Consider the following 18,140-nt stretch of genomic DNA (forward strand, 5'->3'; position numbering starts at 1 on the left):
CTGGTGATAGGGGAAGGCCTGCAAATGATATGGTGATCCCAGGTGGCTGGTGATAGGGGAAGGCCTGCAAATGATATGGTGATCCCAGGTGGCTGGTGATAGGGGAAGGCCTGCAAATGATCTGGTGATCCCAGGTGGCTGGTGATAGGGGAAGGCCTGCAAATGATATGGTGATCCCAGGTGGCTGGTGATAGGGGAAGGCCTGCAAATGATCTGGTGATCCCAGGTGGCTGGTGATAGGGGAAGGCCTGCAAATGATCTGGTGATCCCAGGTGGCTGGTGATAGGGGAAGGCCTGCAAATGATCTGGTGATCCCAGGTGGCTGGTGATAGGGGAAGGCCTGTAAATGATCTGGTGATCCCAGGTGGCTGGTGATAGGGGAAGGCCTGCAAATGATCTGGTGATCCCAGGTGGCTGGTGATAGGGGAAGGCCTGTAAATGATCTGGTGATCCCAGGTGGCTGGTGATAGGGGAAGGCCTGCAAATGATCTGGTGATCCCAGGTGGCTGGTGATAGGGGAAGGCCTGCAAATGATCTGGTGATCCCAGGTGGCCCTTTCATCAGATGAAACACCCATTTTAAACACCTGATAAATAAGGAAAAACACTAAAAAATTAGGAAAATTTGGGCAGCTGGTGGCCTGCAAACTGGTAAGGGCCCCTGGGTGCCTGCTTCTACGGGGTGAAAATCCCAAAACTGCCCCTGGCCCCATTTGGACCATCCTCCTACAGCAGTCCCACCTGCCAGCCACTTTCTCCAACCAGTTCAGAGCCCCTTTTGCACACTCAGGTACCTCAGGCCCCATCAACATCTATTGTTGTTACAATCCTACTTTAAAGCATTTAAAAGTAAATTTCTGCATTTTAAAATCAATCATAGAATCATAGAAAGGTTGCAGCACGGAAGGCGGCCATTCAGCCCATCGAGTTCGTGCCGGCTCTATGCAAGAGCAATACAGCTAGTTTCACTCCCCTGCCCTTTCCCCGTAGCCATGCAATTTTTTTTCTTTCAAGTACTTACCTGTTCCCTTTTGAAGGCCATGATTGAATTTGCCTCCACCACCCCTTCGGGCAGTGTATTCCAGATCCTAACCACTCACTGTATAAAAAGGTTTTTCCTCATGTCACCTTTGGTTCTTTTGCCAATCACCTTAAATCTATGTCCTCTGGTTCTTGACCTTCAGCCAATGTTAATAGTTTCTCTCCATCTACTCTGTCTAGACACTTCATGATTTTGAATACCTCTATCAAATCTCCTCTCAACCGTCTCTGTGCCAAGGAGAACAACCTCAGCTTCTCCAGTCTATCCACGTAACTAAAGTCCCTCATCCCTAGAATCATTCTAGTAAATCTTTTCTGCACCCTCTCTAAGGCCTTCACATCTTTCCTAAAATGCGGTGCCCAGAACTGGACACAATACTCCAGTTGTGGCTGAACCAGTGTTTTATAAAGGTTCATCATGACTTCCATATTTTTCCCCTCTATGCCTCTATTTATAAAGCCAAAGATGCCGTATACTTTTTTTAAACCGCTTTCCCAACCTGCCCTGCCACCTTCAATGATTTGTGCACTTTTACCCCCCCGATCTCCCTGTTCCTGTACCCCTTTTAGAATTGTGCCCTCTAGTTTGTATTGCCTCTCCTCGTTCTTCCTACCGAAAAGCATCACTTTGGTAGAATGAAAAATCATAGGCTGGGGTGCATAATTTCATTATGTGTTCTGCCAGTGTGCACTACCATGGAAGTGCAAAATTTTTAGCGTACTATTACTGAGTTTGCTCACTTATGCAGTCTTTAATAAATATTAATTTCCATTCAAAAATAGAAATTACCCTATAAAACACTCGCAGGTGCATCATTTATGCAGTTTCCAAGTTTTCATTTGTATGTAAAAAAAATTCTTAAGCCTCAAAATGGTCATGAGATTTTTTAAACTGAATATACAATCAAAATAAAGAGGCGAGTGACTAAAATAAAATCCAATCTTGGTAAATAAATTCAATTTTCTTTTCTAACTTAAAAAGAAACCACAATCACAGATGCTGAACAGTTCATAATAGAAAACAGTATTTGTTAATAAGTATCACTTGCCTGAAATAAAAGCTTTGAGAATTCAATCTCTCGTTTCTTTCAAAGCCTCTAGGGAAAGCAAAAAACAGTCAAATCCTCAGAGAATGAGGGGACACACCCTTCTATCCATAGATTGCTCACTGGAAAATTCTGCATAGTGTATATGCTCAAGTGCACAGATGTGGTTGAATCCTTTCTCCAACTGTTATGAAGTAAAAATATCCAGTTGAAGCCTAGGCGTTTTGAGACAAGCTGAGGCCATGAAGTTAAAAAAACTTTAATGAACGTATTAAAAGACACACACACACACATAGAATCATAGAAGTTACAACATGGAAACAGGCCCTTCGGCCCAACATGTCCATGTCGCCCAGTTTATGCCACTAAGCTAGTCCCAATTGCCTGCACTTGGCCGATATCCCTCTATACCCATCTTACCCATGTAACTGTCCAAATGCTTTTTAAAAGACAAAATTGTACCCGCCTCTACTACTGCCTCTGGCAGCTCGTTCCAGACACTCACCACCCTTTGAGTGAAAAAATTGCCCCTCTGGACCCTTTTGTATCTTTTCCCTCTCACCTTAAATCTATGCCCCCTCGTTATAGACTCCCCCACCTTTGGGAAAAGATTTTGACTATCGACCTTATCTATGCCCCTCATTATTTTATAGACTTCTATAAGATCACCCCTTAACCTCCTACTCTCCAGGGAAAAAAGTCCCAGTCTGTCTAACCTCTCCCTGTAAGTCAAACCATCAAGTCCCGGTAGCATCCTAGTAAATCTACACACACAAAAAAAAATTAGAGTAAATTTCAATGGGTCATAATTTTAGGTTTTTAAATTTTTTGCATGGCAAGTTGCTGAAAGTGCGAGCTGATAATGTCGCAGCGAGAGAAACCGGGAATCTGGGACCTGAGTGGACAGGGTATCTCCTTAACCAATTAGATTGAAGGATTATGAAATTAATAGCGCAAGGACTGAGAAGGAAGTGTAAATTAGAGTGGGTGAATTCAATGTCAAATCAGATACAGAAAGAGAAATAAAAAGGGAAAGATAGATTGGATTAACAGAGAAAAAGAGACAGAAAGGAAAAGTAAAAAAAAAGTTTAAATTTAAAATTTTGGATTTTTAAAATCTCCAACAACAATTAATACCTGAAGGAATGAGACTCTACACTTGTAATAGTTAATTTTCAGTGCCAGAGAGCTTGATTTTCAGTAATTAACATTTATCACATTGTTAAAAAAGTACTTAGGTTGGAATGGACAAGACTTAATTTTCTGTGGCGAGTTTAGTTCATATCTACCACGCAAATACAGCAACTTCATGCCATTCAATGCATTTCAATGTTGAGGCAGACAGCGTTTGCCGTTTTCACAAAGCTAACAGCGGAGCAGCGCATCTTGGACAGCAACTTTTGGATATCTGTGTTCAAGTGCGCATCTGCTCCTCGCCTGAAGTTGATGCATCATTTGCGCATAAATAACGGCGCCATTAGCCTCACAGTTATTTTGACAGCAAAATCTGGGCCGTTATGTTGTGAAATATGTAATTTTTTACTTTTTTCCCCATTTGTTTTGGACATTAGAAATTTGAATTACTGAGAAAATAATAGACAATTTTATTTCAAAAGTGTTTGAGTGATTCTGAAGAAATTATGACTAACATTTTTACATAAGGTTTTCCTATTGTAAAATTTTGACATATGGTTTGCCATTGTAAATGCTTCAATATGATTTTTGCAGTATAAATGTTTCAATATGGTTTTCCCAGTATAAGTGCTAACATGAAAAGAGTTACAGAAAATAACATTTGTAGACAGGAGGTGTGCACCAAACGCAAGGCTTTTAAAAAAATACATATAAAAAAGGACCTAAATCTCCCGCCTAAGCTGCAGCAGGAGATCGGGAGAATCCTTGTGGAAATTCAAGGCCACAGTATCTAAATAATTGTTTTGTTAATGTATTTCTGAATTGGTTTGTAGCAAAGTTCATCTCTATTTGAATTCACAAAGACACACCTAGAGGCAATTAATTTTCCACAATTTATTACCAATGCGAAAGTAAGTGTATGCTAATGGAAGTTTCATTTAAAAAAAATTTTCAGGACCATTGCACCACATAGAGAACTTTAGAAAGTCATTGTCAGGTTATGCAAAGTTTTGGTTCTAAAAATTCTGTAGGTCCCCTTTTACTGAAAAATAAATCCACACAATTTACAATTAAAAAATGCAGTCACTCACTGTTAAGACATTTTCATGTATCAGACCCAAACAACATAGCAAAATAAACCTACTCATTCATACCAACTTGGCATTTTGGTACATTTGGTAAAATGTTTATGATGAAATGTTTAAATTCACTGGAAATAATAAACTTAAGAATAAAATTCCAATCACTAGTTTGTACATAACTGTCAGGGTATGCCAATGTCAATGCAAGTGATTAACACTTGAACAGCACTAAAATTCTGGAAACAAATCCACATAATATCTACAAAACCTAGTTTAAACTATTTAAATCAGAACTGTACATTAAATTTACAAAAAAAAACGGGTCAGGAAAAAAATCTTTAAGAAAATTAATCTCTGTATTATCAGAACTACATAAATACAGACCAAGAATACCACAATGAAAAGGTGTTTTGTTACTATAATGCCAAATATCAAAATCCTTCAATACTTTGCATGTTGATACTGATACAAAACCACGTTCTGAAATGGCACAGCTAATGTAAATGAAAATTGTTAAGTCCAGTTCCAGTAGCTCAGGAAAAAAGAAACTGCTGATGTGTAGAAACATGCTGCATGATCCACTGCAGCCAGGCTGGAATTAGCTCATCAACAACGCTTGCAAACCGATATGCAAAAACAACATTACATGTCAAATATAGAAGCTGTAGCATGGTGCAGTTCAGTTAAAGCCCAGGCACTTCAATTTTTGTTAACGGTCAGACTTCTGTGTGTTGTTGAGAATCCAGTGGTGGAATAGTCACGTCATCAAAGTGGCCTTCATCCCCACTTTCATAGTCACTCATCATGACTTCAGATTCTTCCATCTCACAGCATGCTGAAACATCAGAGCAAGAGGCGGTAGTGGATGTGTACACAGACATAGTCATGTTGTCCACATTGGGTGGTTCAAAGTCATCATTATATGTTAAAGAGTAGGGTGGGTAGGCCCCTCTGTAACCGTTTCCTTCTGGGACTGCATTCTGAGGTTCTGAGAGGTCCGCTGAATAGTGGTGATGGGGTAGATACTGATTCATGTTAAAATGCTGTCTACTTTGCGATGTTGAATTCAAACTTCCAGCAGTGGGCATGTCCCGTGGAGGCTGTATGGAATCAAACTCATTGTATTCCGGGGGCAATGGTGGAAGTTCATCATGAATTGGGAAATCGTCTGGAGGAGGCGGGAAATCACTTTCAATGTCGTACCCTCCAGGGTAGTAGTCTGTGTCAATGGCATTAGGATCTGAATAAAGTGGGGCTGGATGTTCTACCACCTCATACTGTGGGTACTCCTGGATGCCAGGTAGTTGAACATTTGGCATCCAATCAGATGTGTCCCAGTGATATGCTTTTGCATAGAAAAGAAAGGGAGAAAAATTAGAATTTTCAACTTTGTACTGGGCCTTTAATATTGATCAAAGTCAAGAACACAAAAAAAAACAATTTGTACAAAAGTAGTAATTAATGTTAGTGCTGACTGAAGTCTCCACAGTACAACAGGACACCACTGGGGTGGGCAATAGTTCCCCATTACATATGACAGAGACAAAATACATTTTTACCTGGACAAATTCATGTCAACTGACAGCCAGCACACAGCCATACACAATGTACACAGATTTAAGTAGCGGGTAATGTTATTCTGGTTACAAATGCAGTTCAACCTGCATTACTATTAAGTGTGTTTACAAATGCAATTGGCTGCTGTGCTTGAATAGAAACTGCTGGGATAGGGTTTAAAAGGTAAATCTTCTATATTGTCTACCACATACATTAATGACTGATATTGAACATGTGAATAATGGATTAACATTTCACTCTCTTGCAACTATGCAGATTAACGTGCAGTGAATGTTAAAGTGAAAGATGCGCAGCTTTAAGTGAGTGAGAGAATAAAGGCATGCAGACAAAAGTCACCTCTTGGATTCTTGAGGTCATGACCCGCAAAAGTTTCTTTAGATGGCAAAGAGTAGGAAAGGGAGGAAGAAAACATGAAATATTAAAGCATCAGGATACTAAAGAAATCTCTATACTAACATTCCATGTGCTTGCTTGCAACAAACAATTTAAATGCCCGCTTGCTACATACGTACGTTTTAAAGAGCAGTTAAGTGCTGTTTACCAGAATAAGTGATATTTTTAAACCCTTTTACCATACTAGAAAATGTCTGTGAAAATTTCCTAGTGCACCAATGACAAAATAAATCTACGACTTTTCTCTCACTTTAGCATTCTATGACGAAAAATATTACTGCTGTGAAAGATAAAGAAGTTTGAAGTATTCCAGTAAATAAGAACTGTAACATCTATAATGTAACTACAGACATGAAGATACATAAAGAAGCTAATAGAAGATATCTATGACTTTAATACACAAAACTACAAAGTACTCCAGGAAAAGGCCACACAATGACTTAATCTTTAAGTATCCATTCAAAAATACAGCCCATGGTTTATTACTTAATGTTGTGATTTTATCTTGAAATAACAATTCTCCTAACTTGAGCTGTTACCTGATATTTTGAGGCTGGGCACTGAAACAAGATGTTTTGATCTCAGTTTTGTTTCCCAGTACTCTTCCTGCACATTGCCAAGGCTGAACACTGAAACATCATACTTCTGAAACCAACAATGGTGGTTCTAGTCAGGACATTCACTGCTAAACACAAGAGACTAAATATTCCTGGCGACGATTGGCATTTCACACACATTGGCAGAAGTGGGGCCCACAACAGATCCTGGCACACTATGTATGTCTGCATCATGCAGGCATACTTGGTGCTGGTGTCTACAGAGGCAGAACTGACAGGCGTTCCAACGGATTACATCATCTTGCCAGTCCAGCCTCTTCCGATGATGTCTGCATGGAGAGAGCAGACCTCTAGAAGTGCTCTTCCTGGTTTCTGGTGGAATTCTGGTTAAATTCGGCAGGATCTCCATGTTGCCGGCATTTCCGGGTTTTTCCCCACAAACGTATTCCCCCGCTCTCTCCCTATAAATATCGGGGCCCTTAAATGGCTGGTAAGCAATTAGATTTTATATTTTCTCAGAATCTCTGTAGCTTATTTTTACAATGTGGTACACGAATCGGAAAGAGAAAACTAACAGGAGGAAAGCAAAGAACAAGGTCAAGTTATAAATTTAACAGCGTGTCTGCAACGGATCTACATGCTCCTCAACATGCATGGATGAGAAGCCACTAAAAGTATGGAAACAGTTTCATTGTTCCCACACAATTTCTTACTGTCTTTACATTTCTGCACAGGGAAAGAAGGAAGAGAAAAATATGTTGGATACAGGAAAAATCTGGTCATCATCTGAAAGCACTGTTGTTTGGAGTATGATTTGGAAAAATGTCACTTTTTGTATCAATGTTCAGGGCTTATTTTGGAAAAGTGAAATAGAAATACTGTATGGTTTCAAAATTAATGATGTCGATAGTCAAACCACCGCTAAATGGATAAACAGCACTCTCACTGCATTAACATAACAGTGTTATAGACTTACAACATACAACAAAGTTCAATTAACCACAATACACTTATAACTGAGCTTTGTAAAAAAATGTATACCTTCTTTTTCCACCGAGTCAACAACTGCATTGACAAGGTGTATTACAGTCACTATGGAAGCTTGTAGGGGGATTGGGAAGGAGTAGATTGAAATAAATTTACAATTAGTACAAAGACTTCAAAAAGACATTCACATCATCTTTATCCTAGCTTGGCTGCTGTTTACAATACAACTTTTTTTTTAAATACAGCCGAAAGTGTGTTTCCAGTAACAAGAATATTTCATATGTTAAATTGTTTCATTATGTTCTAATCAAATGGCAAATATCTGATAGTCTATTTCAGGTTATGTGCATTTGGTAATCAGTTTTCAACTTGCTGTCACTACTGGATAGCTGGTTACTTGCTGGCTAGTATTGTTACACATAAATGTATTGGGGATGGTGCATTCATGATGGCCCCTGTGGGCTTCTCAGAAACTTCACAGAAAATGGAAGCAAGCGCAACTGCGGTCTTAAAGGCACTGCTCCCCATCGGCTCAGAAACACGTTATCAGCTAATTCAAGTAAGCTGCAGTGCCCTGTAACACACATTTTCTAATATTATAGGTAGAAGCTAAAGACATCTGTTTGTTAAAGTAAGCATTAGTTTGAAAATATTGATTTCTTAGGGCAGATTTATGTGAGCTCTGTGGTTTGTGCAGTTGTGCTGCTCTTTAACATTGGGATTTGGCTCTTGTGGTTGCAGGAACCCAAGAGCAAGGATCACAGAGGTTAGAAAACTGCGGTACAGATATTTACTGTGAAAACCTAAATATCTTCAAAACGAATGCAAAGAAGATATCTCAGCCTCTACTTATACGCTGGTGAATTTAATTGTGAGACACTGTGGCTGTACGCAATTAATACTGTATAGATCGCTATGCAGTTCACCTACAAAGCCCCACGTAGACATTTTCAGGAACATAACTGGAAACAGACTTTCGTGTTGATCGTTGCTTACTTTACAAAGGTTTTTTATTGCTTCAGTCTAATGTACTGCATTAATCATAATGTGCTGCAGAATTCAAGCAGGACAATGAAAACTACCACATGTACTATTCATCTACTTTGGAATACACTTCCAGTTTCCTGCTGAAAGATTGATTAATTCATATTTGCCAGCAACGTTACACAGTAATGAAAGAAGCTGTAATGGGATCCTCGATAAAGATAACAGAACTACTGGAAAACAACAGATGAGAGCACCCAAGAAAATTCTTTACCAATAACATTGATTAGACTGAGAAATATATAAATTCATTTTTATACGTTGTCAGGAAACTTCACACACGTCCAAAATAAATCTGCATGTACTTTTATTATCATTTACACCTGGAAGCACTTTCAGCTATTAAAAAGGTTCCACAAACACACATATCTCAGGAGTGAGAAGAAGAAAAAACATTCCTTGCTTGTCTGTGTCATATTAGACTGAAATTAGGATCGTGATACAAGTTCAGAAAGTAAGTTTGATGCACCTTAGACTCCAATGCTCAGATTTACCATTATTGGCCTAGTTTAGACCTGAATCGCTAGTGGCGTGTTTTAGACAGACATAAATGGAAGTCTGCTATTTGTACCCAATTTTCTGAGGTTAGCTCATTTACAGTAGGTTTGGGTACAGATTTAGATGGGTAGACGGAGTACACAAAGAGTGGCCGTCTATAACGTTAATTAGGGGCCTATGCCTGCTGAAGGACCCCTCTATAAAATTTGTTTACGATGAGCAGAGCAGGTGCCAGGCTGTCCTGCCCCTGCGGCTGCTAACAAAACGTAAGTTTTTTTTTAATATTTAAATTAAAAAGAAACCTTCTGGTGGAGCCAGGAGGAGCAGGAGTGCCAGGCCCAGCAACCCTCACCCCTCACCCCACCCGTCCATTATCCACTCCAACCTCCCTCCAGAGACTTGCCTTCAGGTCACTGCTGGTGAGGGAAGCGGCCCATCATTCTGCATTTGTATTGTGCGAGTTGCCTGTGAAGGCTCAGACAGGCACCAGCAGCTTATGCATAAAATGTAAATGAAGTCCGAGGCCTAATTTCGGGCTGGCCTTGGGCCTCTTGGTTGAAAACAGACAAGATAAATTTCTTCCCCCTTATTTCTGAGCTGCTGAAATAGGAGTCATGCTGAACGTGTTGAGAAAGATTACCTACTTGGAAGTTTCACATGGGTCCTTGGTGAAACCTCCAGAGAGATGGCAAAACGTACGGCAGAAGATCAGGAGAACCCTGCAGAAATTTAGGCCATCTTTATTAACGTACTATAATCCTCTTAAAACAGAGCAATGCAAGGTGACAGCTAAACTTAAAAAAAATCAGGTGGGGTGCAAAATGGGCTGCTGATTCGCAATTGCCTGTTATGTGTTACTGCCAAAGACCAATTTCACCACCCTGGACTTGGGGAAGTACAGAATGGGCTCAAAATTATTGAGTTTATTTTTGATCACTGGTATGCAGATGAATCAGATTATATTCTTGAAGCTAACCTGCAATTTACAAACAAATGCATTCAGAATCTGGTACACGTGCTTTATGACGTCACAATTTTGATATTTCAAGACTGACTTGTAGACTGAAGAAGCAGTCTCTTCATGCAACAATGTTTTACAAAATTACACATTGGTTTCTGGTGTGATATAATAACATAACCAATATTAAAAGCAGCATGTGACCATAGCATGGAAGGATATTGCAGCTTAGCCCAAATCTAATTAGTGAAGCTTGTACCAGCAATTGGTGGCTTTTTGAGCTAATTTAGGGAGTTCCAAATCTCCTCCCCCCATATGCTTCTTTGTACTATTAACTTCTGTCACATTTAGATCTTTGCCTTCAATAAAGCACAGTAACTCCAGGTTTGAATTGGAGTAAAATGGTAGACAAGTTCATTAACCTCAATAAAGCCCTAACAAACAAACTTTTTGTTAATATTCATTAATTAGATTTTTTAGAGAAAAGAGTAAGAATCCACAGAGAAGTGTTAAATATGTAGTTTATCAGCACCTTATAGCTACCTTACATCACGTTTTATTTGTGACAACTTTTTTGCTAAAATTAGCAGTCAGGAATATCGACTCTTAAGAGTCAAATAACATCTCATCAGATAACTCTACAAGTTCTTTAAAAAAAAATCCTGCTTTCATTGGGAATCAATAACCAACTGTGAAGCTATCAATCAATATCAGAGAATCCCATTTCTCTAAAGAACTTCCTCCATTACTGTTATAATCGAACTTGCAACTGAATACTTGTTAAATCCTGTTCCCACTCATTGGAGACCTGCCGCAGATGGGACTAAAGCCGCAGCCAAGTGAAATTTAACAACAACCCGTAAAATATTCTCCAGAAATACAGTGACATCCAAAGATTAAGATGCAGTTGGAAGTCACTTAATTAGTATAATTTTTTTTCAGTATGCAATACTTTCATTATTAGTAGACTTAATGTCAGTAGTAATGGAACAGCCAATGAAATGTCAGCTATTAATTGTGGGGAAATGTAGAACTTTGTCTTCAGATGATTGCTTTGATAAATGATATGCATTGAATTTCAATAAGAATTTGGTGTCCTCTAAAACAGAAACTAGTAACAGTACATGACAATATAGATTTTGATGTCTGACATTCTTACCATTGTCATCACATGATTCAGACTGGAACGAGCTAAGGGACTGCACTTCTGAGATGCTTCCACGGGTGTTAAAAGGATGGCAAGCACTGTCCTCAAGAGGCTTCTTTGATAGACAGGGATCGAGATCTACCACTTTAGCTATAAGTGAACAAATTGATATCAGATTTTTAAAAAATCTCATAACAAGCAAAAGCACTTATGCTTTCAGCAACTAACAATGTAAAAATATTGCATGAGTGGATTTAAAATGCATGCATTCAGAAAAACAAATTGAAGAAGTCAAACGTATCTATTTGTATTTCAAATAGTATGTAGGGCCAGTAAGTATTCTTCACACAAGTGCTACCACACAAAAGCAGAAATACCCTTGTCAGGTTTTAAGCTGCTAATGGCTACCTAATGTTTTCTAATTTTCTGGTTATTTGATAGGCAAAAACAACACTGATTGTCAGTGCAAGGTATAAAGTTCCTTTTAAAATAACTGGCTGTGGTGGGGTGCTAACACATCGTGTACCAATAGAACAGATAAATATGATTTATACCAGAATTTCCCACATGATTTGCTCCAAATGTCACTGATTGGATGTTGATAATGCAGGGGAAAGAGAAGAGGGGTGATAAACTACATTGGCAAATGGGTTAAGTCAGGTTCTTCTCAGATTCTTGCTAGCAGTCAGTTATAGCATATTTATATTAGAGAACTGTTTCAAGTAGTTCCGTAATACCAATTCCCGGTCTTGGGCAGAAACTGGCTCATTTATAGTGTAGGGCACTTTCTTCAGCAGTCAATGAATTATGCTATTAAATCATTGTTCTTGACTATGTAAGCTTGCGCGATGGCTGGGATAGGTCCATACAAGAAAGCTAATGTAAACTCACTTCTCTGTCTGTATGGCGGGTGGGGTTTCTGTCACAATATATACAGCTGTCTCCATCTATGAAGAGAAGCTAAGTTCACTTTACATTGTTATTACGTTGCCCACAGAAATTAACTCATTTAGTTGATGCACAATTTCTGGTGCTAGTAGTGCCATTCAGTTTGCATTCCTTGTTTGCTGCCAACAGTAGCAAAGCTGTCTTCAGTAGCAAACCAACAATATAAATGCATCATTAGAGTGCTGTGAGCAGAAAGGCATGGTAGCAGGTCACCTGCTTGTCTTGGCCAGGAATCGTGAGCAGAAAGAGTGCAGGGGAAGAGTAAGAGGGGGAAAAAATGGCTAAATTACATAGTGTGATTTATAATGATTACATTAAAATACTTACCATCATAATCATAGTCCCAACTGGGTTTTTGTATGGAATCACAGTCCGAAGGAGAGTTGGATGGAGGAGGAGGAGGTAGGTTTGGAGCAACGCTGCAGACAGCCACGGTTTTCCGGTGACCGTGCATAGAGTCTGGGTTGAAGGTGCTGAACTCTGGATGCTCTGGTATAGCAGATCCTTCAAAAGAATTTCGGTCAAGGTTGTTTCTAGAATCGCTTGGAATACTAGGAGTATAAGAGATTGGACGAACAGGCACCTGTGGTGGAATATCTGAATAGATTGTTTTACTAATTTCAGAATCAAAGTAGTTCTTCTGCAAGAAAGACGTAGTAGCTCCAATGCGTTTTTCACCAGCGTCATTATGATGCTTCTTTTTGCAAATCTTCTTGCGGAAGACAACAAAAACTAAAACAAGGATGAATATGGCTGCTACGAAGACTATAATTCCAATAACTTCTTCTAGGCCAATATTCCAGGGTGTAGATACATATTTATTAACTACAGTATCGTCACAAAGTTTTCCAACAAAGCCATGGCTGCAGTTGCAATTGAAGGAGCCGTATGTGTTATCACACCTGCCTCCATTGACACATGGACTTTCATGACATTCATCAATATCAGTCAAGCATCTAGGAAATAATTAAAATAAAATGAAAAGTTGAATTCCTTGGAAAAAAAAAGTACTGAAAGGACCATTTGATGGTGCAGATATGGAAAGTACATACCTCTCTCCACGGTAACCTGGTTCACACTCACATACAGGGCCATCAAGGCTATCGATACATCTGCCATTATTTTTACAAGGATTATCTTTGCAGTATGGACCCATCTGACACCTAAAAATCAATACAGATTAAATTATAAAGATGCTGTAATTCACAGGAAGCACCTCAATGTGGCAGTTAATTATTTTTCAGTTTTGTGGAGAGGTTGAATCCAAACAGAAGATCACGGGAGTAAAATTCAACTTCAGTGGGGGCTCAAAAAAGGTGGTGGTGGGTTAGCTGCCTGTTATACACCCTGCCCTGCTTCTGCTTTCCACTGAAGATTGCACCTCCACCAAAGTTGAATTTTATCCCCCATGGATGGAAATGTCTAGTGAATATCAGGAAGTCACAGTTCCACCAAAAAAAGGACAGGTGTCCTTTGTGCACTACTTGTAGAAAAATTGTAAACGTATTTATGAACGATGCATTCATGATTTTGCTAAAGATAATGCATAGAAGAAATCTTTCCCTGTGAATCCTAAGCATAATGCTAAAATATTAAATGTGTATTATGGCTAGCACATTCATCCCACATCATTGAAAGGCATAGGGGTCAAAATTAAATTCACCTTATTTGAAAGCATATGATGAAATGACATTCACAAATGGAAATTGTTCTTAGTATAATGTGCCAAGGTGCGTGCGCTTAGGAAAATTGCTGTTTCAAATGAACAAAGCATAAAGGATAACTATTAATCAATTGCCTTCCATCTTGCTGGCTTTTGTCCAAATTCATCAATGATGGTTAAATAATTCCTTTCACCAGCAAGAATAAGCACCATAGTTACATTTGTCTCCCACTGGCTGAAAAGATTTCTTGCAGTAATGATTAAAAGCTCAAGTTTAGCTTTTCAATAGGGCCACAGGTTTACTGCCAGTATGTTGAAAAGGGCAAAGATGCAAAAAAAAAACCCAATTGTTTGATAATATAACCTGGATTTAAAAAACAGGTGCAGAGAACAGCTTCACTGTGAATAAGATACATTTAGACTACACATATTGTAAAGATCAGTAATATGTGAATGTTAGCTGTTTAATTCAAGATCAACTTCAGGCCTTACTGTACCTGAACCATCCCTAAAATTCTGTTATCACTGTACCTTCTTCAAACTAATAGAGTCACAGTTTAAAATTCAGATAAGTGCCTCCCAAATGTACACATGTGCTTTCAATCTCACCAATATATTTTAAGCTGAATAACATAATAATGTTATTCAGGAAAAGATGGCACCAGCTTATACATTTTCAGTTTAACAAGATACTTTGTCGAATTTACAATTTCAAATAAAATTTTGTCGAGGATATGACAGAAAAACTAACCTTTGTCCTGTATACTGTCCTCTGCATTGGCAAATATAATCATCATTCACCGGAATGCAAGTTCCACCATATAAACAAGGGTTAGAGGCACAAGGGCTGACACCAAGCTCACAATGAATGCCCATAAACAAAGATGTACATTTACAAAAGTAACCTGTAAAAATAAAAGTTCATGTAAAATGGGGTGAATAAAGACAATTAAGGAATTATTAAATATACCAATACTACCAATACCAAAACGGCAGTAAGAAACACAGTATTCTCAGCTATCAAAATAATATATATTTTTTAAATCAACAAACATATTGAGATAGTTGCCAATACAAATGTTCTCCCCTACCACCTAAAAATCTGGCCTTCCAATACATCAGAATGCTCTTCTCAACCTACCTAAATATTCAATGTTGCTTATTATGACTTTGAGTAGCAGCTGGATTTTCTAACAAGCCCACTATCCAGCAAATAAGGTGAGAATAGCCAGGATGCATATCAAAAGTAGAGACCAATGACCAATGTGAATATTGAAGTCATCTATCAATCACCTCAGATAAAATTTAATTTGTTAACCTTTCGCCCACTGAAAACCATATGAATGCACAGTACTAATTTGTAAGTAACTGTCATCAATGAAACAATATACCTTAAAATTCAGAATGTTATGAGGCAATAAACCAATATTGTGCTCTAAATAAACAGAGGTCGCAGGTCAAGCTCATTACTGTCCCCAGATCTATTTAATGCAGAGTAACATCCAGAATTCTGGGGTATTGCTGCATTAAATGCTTTCATAGAGATTATTAGTTGAAGTTCCTTATTTTCTTATTGTGACATTGTGCACTATGGTATTGTTGACAACATTAACTTTTACAATATTAAAAACGTCTTCATATTTAAATTTTAATACCTTGTATCAAAGTCTGAAAGGAGCATCGTTGTTTTTTTCTATGTGATGTTTTGAATAGATTGGCATATTTTATTAGGTGTGCAGAATGTAAAATTGGTTTATTCATGATGAAATGGATTTCTGTTCTGTGACTATTTAATTAGTGTCATAAAACCAGCGGCTTAAAATCAGATCTAAAGCCACTGTCACATACCAGTGATCTTTAGTATATCAGCTGACCCTTTTATACATTCTGACTGTAGAAGATGACATAAATGATAAAAATAAAAAAGCCTAAAATGATTCTAAGATGACTTTGGAATAATCAGACACTGCTTAATAAATGCAAAAGTATTGTTAATAGTCAAGAATCTTTGTGGGGAAATCAGCCTCACAGACTGCTACTGATAACTCATTCTGTAAGAAGTCAATACTTCCAAGGTTGCAAAATAAATGACAATCAATTGCAATATTTGCAAGTCCCAATGGCCCAACATCTACACTAAACATAAAACCAAGATCCAGGTCTTTAAAGTGCTGAGAGACATAGATAATGTATTTATAAGCAAGCTTTTTGATTTGGATTGGGAGCACTGAATTCGAGGACACAGGTTTAAAATTAACAAGTTGTCAATTAACCATCATTAACTACAGCAAACAACCACCAATTGTAAACTGGTTATGATTGCAATATATTCACATACATTAAAGAAACTGCCGATGACACAAAGATTGGTGGCATTGTAAGCAGTGTAGACGAAAACATAAAATTACAAAGCGATATTGATAAATTAGGTGAAGAGGCAAAACTGTGGCAAATGGAATTCAATGTAGACAAATGTGAGGTCATCCACTTTGGATCAAGAAAGGATAGAACAGGGTACTTTCTAAATGGTAAAAAGTTAAAAACAGTGGATGTCCAAAGCGACTTAGGGATTCAGGTACATAGGTCATTGAAGTGTCATGAACAGGTGCAGAAAATCATCAATAAGGCTAATGGAATGCTGGCCTTTATATCGAGAGGACTGGAGTACAAGGGGGCAGAAGTTATGCTGCAGCTATACAAAACCCTGGTTAGACCACACCTAGAGTACTGTGAGCAGTTCTGGGCACTGCACCTTCGGAAGGACATATTGGCCTTGGAGGGAGTGCAGCATAGGTTTACTAGAATGATACCCGGACTTCAAGGGTTAAGTTATGAGGAGAGATTACACAAATTGGGGTTGTATTCTCTGGAGTTTTGAAGGTTAAGGGGTGATCTAATCAAAGTTTATAAGATATTAAGGGGAACGGATAGGGTGGATAGAGAGAAACTATTTCCGCTGGTTGGGGATTCTAGGAGTGGGGGCACAGTCTAAAAATTAGAGTCAGACCTTTCAGGAGCGAGATTAGAAAACATTTCTACACACAGGTGGTAGAAGTTTGGAACTCTGTTCCGCAAACGGCAATTGATACTAGCTCAATTGCTAAATTTAAATCTGAGATAGATAGCTTTTTGGCAACCAAAGGTATTAAGGGATATGGGCCAAAGGCAGGTATATGGAGCTAGATCACAGATCAGCCATGATCTTATCAAATGGTGGAGCAAGCACGAGGGGCTGAATGGCCTACTCCTGTTCCTATGTTCCTAAACTGCTAAGTATCACATTTAAAGCATTCTGCATCTCACTGACCATCATAACTATTTTTATACTTGTAAACGTTCGACTCACCTCCATTGGGTAATGAAGAGCATGTGCCACCATTCAGGCATGGACTGCTCAAGCAGCCTTCTGCAAGCAGTAGAGAACATCCAGGAGACATTTCAACAGATTCCTCCATGACTGCATAGACGCGTGGCTTACTGTTCAAAGGTAGCTCTTGCCCATTTAGCATAACAGACTCCAGACACCCTCTAAAGCCATTACTGACCTGTGGGCTTCTACCATGCTTTGAGCGTTGCTGTCGGATATGACCACCGAAGTACAAAAAATTGTCCAAGTTAAGTGTTCTCAGGGTGCCTGGAGCTGTGCCAGCTGCTGTGTGGACCCTATCTAGAACCAGTCTTGCATAATTGCCATCAACCTCCAATGAAACAGAATGCCATTCACCATCACTAACTTGAATGCTCTGTACAGACACAGTCCCTGGACCACTGCCACAGTCAAATTTGTACTGCAGTCTTCCATTGTTAATCTGCAAAATAGCAGTGTGAGCATTAAATTAAATCATCTATTTTTACTTGTTACATAAAGCTGAATAATTGCATTGCATTTAGATGAGCTGATAATATACTTTAGGTACATACAAACTTCCACTAATCCAAATAATTCTTGAGTCCAAGATCTTAACATGTAGAATGGCTTTTATTTATTTAAAAAGTCTGAACAATCTAACTGCAACTAACTGTCATAAGTGTGAAGATAGTTTGAACCTTATTGACCCAAAGTAT

General features: G+C 38.6%; 1 protein-coding gene across 4 annotated transcripts in view; it reads right to left on the reverse strand.

Moving 5' to 3' along the window:
* Positions 1–4,099: 4,099 nt before the first annotated feature.
* The window catches only part of fat1a (FAT atypical cadherin 1a), a 177,771-nt gene continuing 163,730 nt past the window's right edge, over positions 4,100–18,140 (reverse strand). The window contains exons 21-28 of one of the 4 annotated variants that reach the window (XM_067986817.1): positions 17,422–17,884; positions 14,827–14,980; positions 13,465–13,575; positions 12,740–13,368; positions 11,477–11,614; positions 7,872–7,931; positions 6,217–6,252; positions 4,100–5,647 (exon numbers count right to left, since the gene is read on the reverse strand). In XM_067986817.1, coding sequence (XP_067842918.1) covers positions 5,019–5,647; positions 6,217–6,252; positions 7,872–7,931; positions 11,477–11,614; positions 12,740–13,368; positions 13,465–13,575; positions 14,827–14,980; positions 17,422–17,884 — 2,220 coding nt within the window. In that variant the 3' untranslated portion in view covers positions 4,100–5,018. The remainder of the gene's footprint in view (positions 5,648–6,216; positions 6,253–7,871; positions 7,932–11,476; positions 11,615–12,739; positions 13,369–13,464; positions 13,576–14,826; positions 14,981–17,421; positions 17,885–18,140) is intronic. The other 3 variants (XM_067986807.1, XM_067986800.1, XM_067986812.1) reach the window with 3 other exon arrangements.

This window comes from Heptranchias perlo, chromosome 1 (genome assembly GCF_035084215.1).
Source record: "Heptranchias perlo isolate sHepPer1 chromosome 1, sHepPer1.hap1, whole genome shotgun sequence".
NCBI classification, from domain to species: domain Eukaryota; kingdom Metazoa; phylum Chordata; class Chondrichthyes; order Hexanchiformes; family Hexanchidae; genus Heptranchias; species Heptranchias perlo.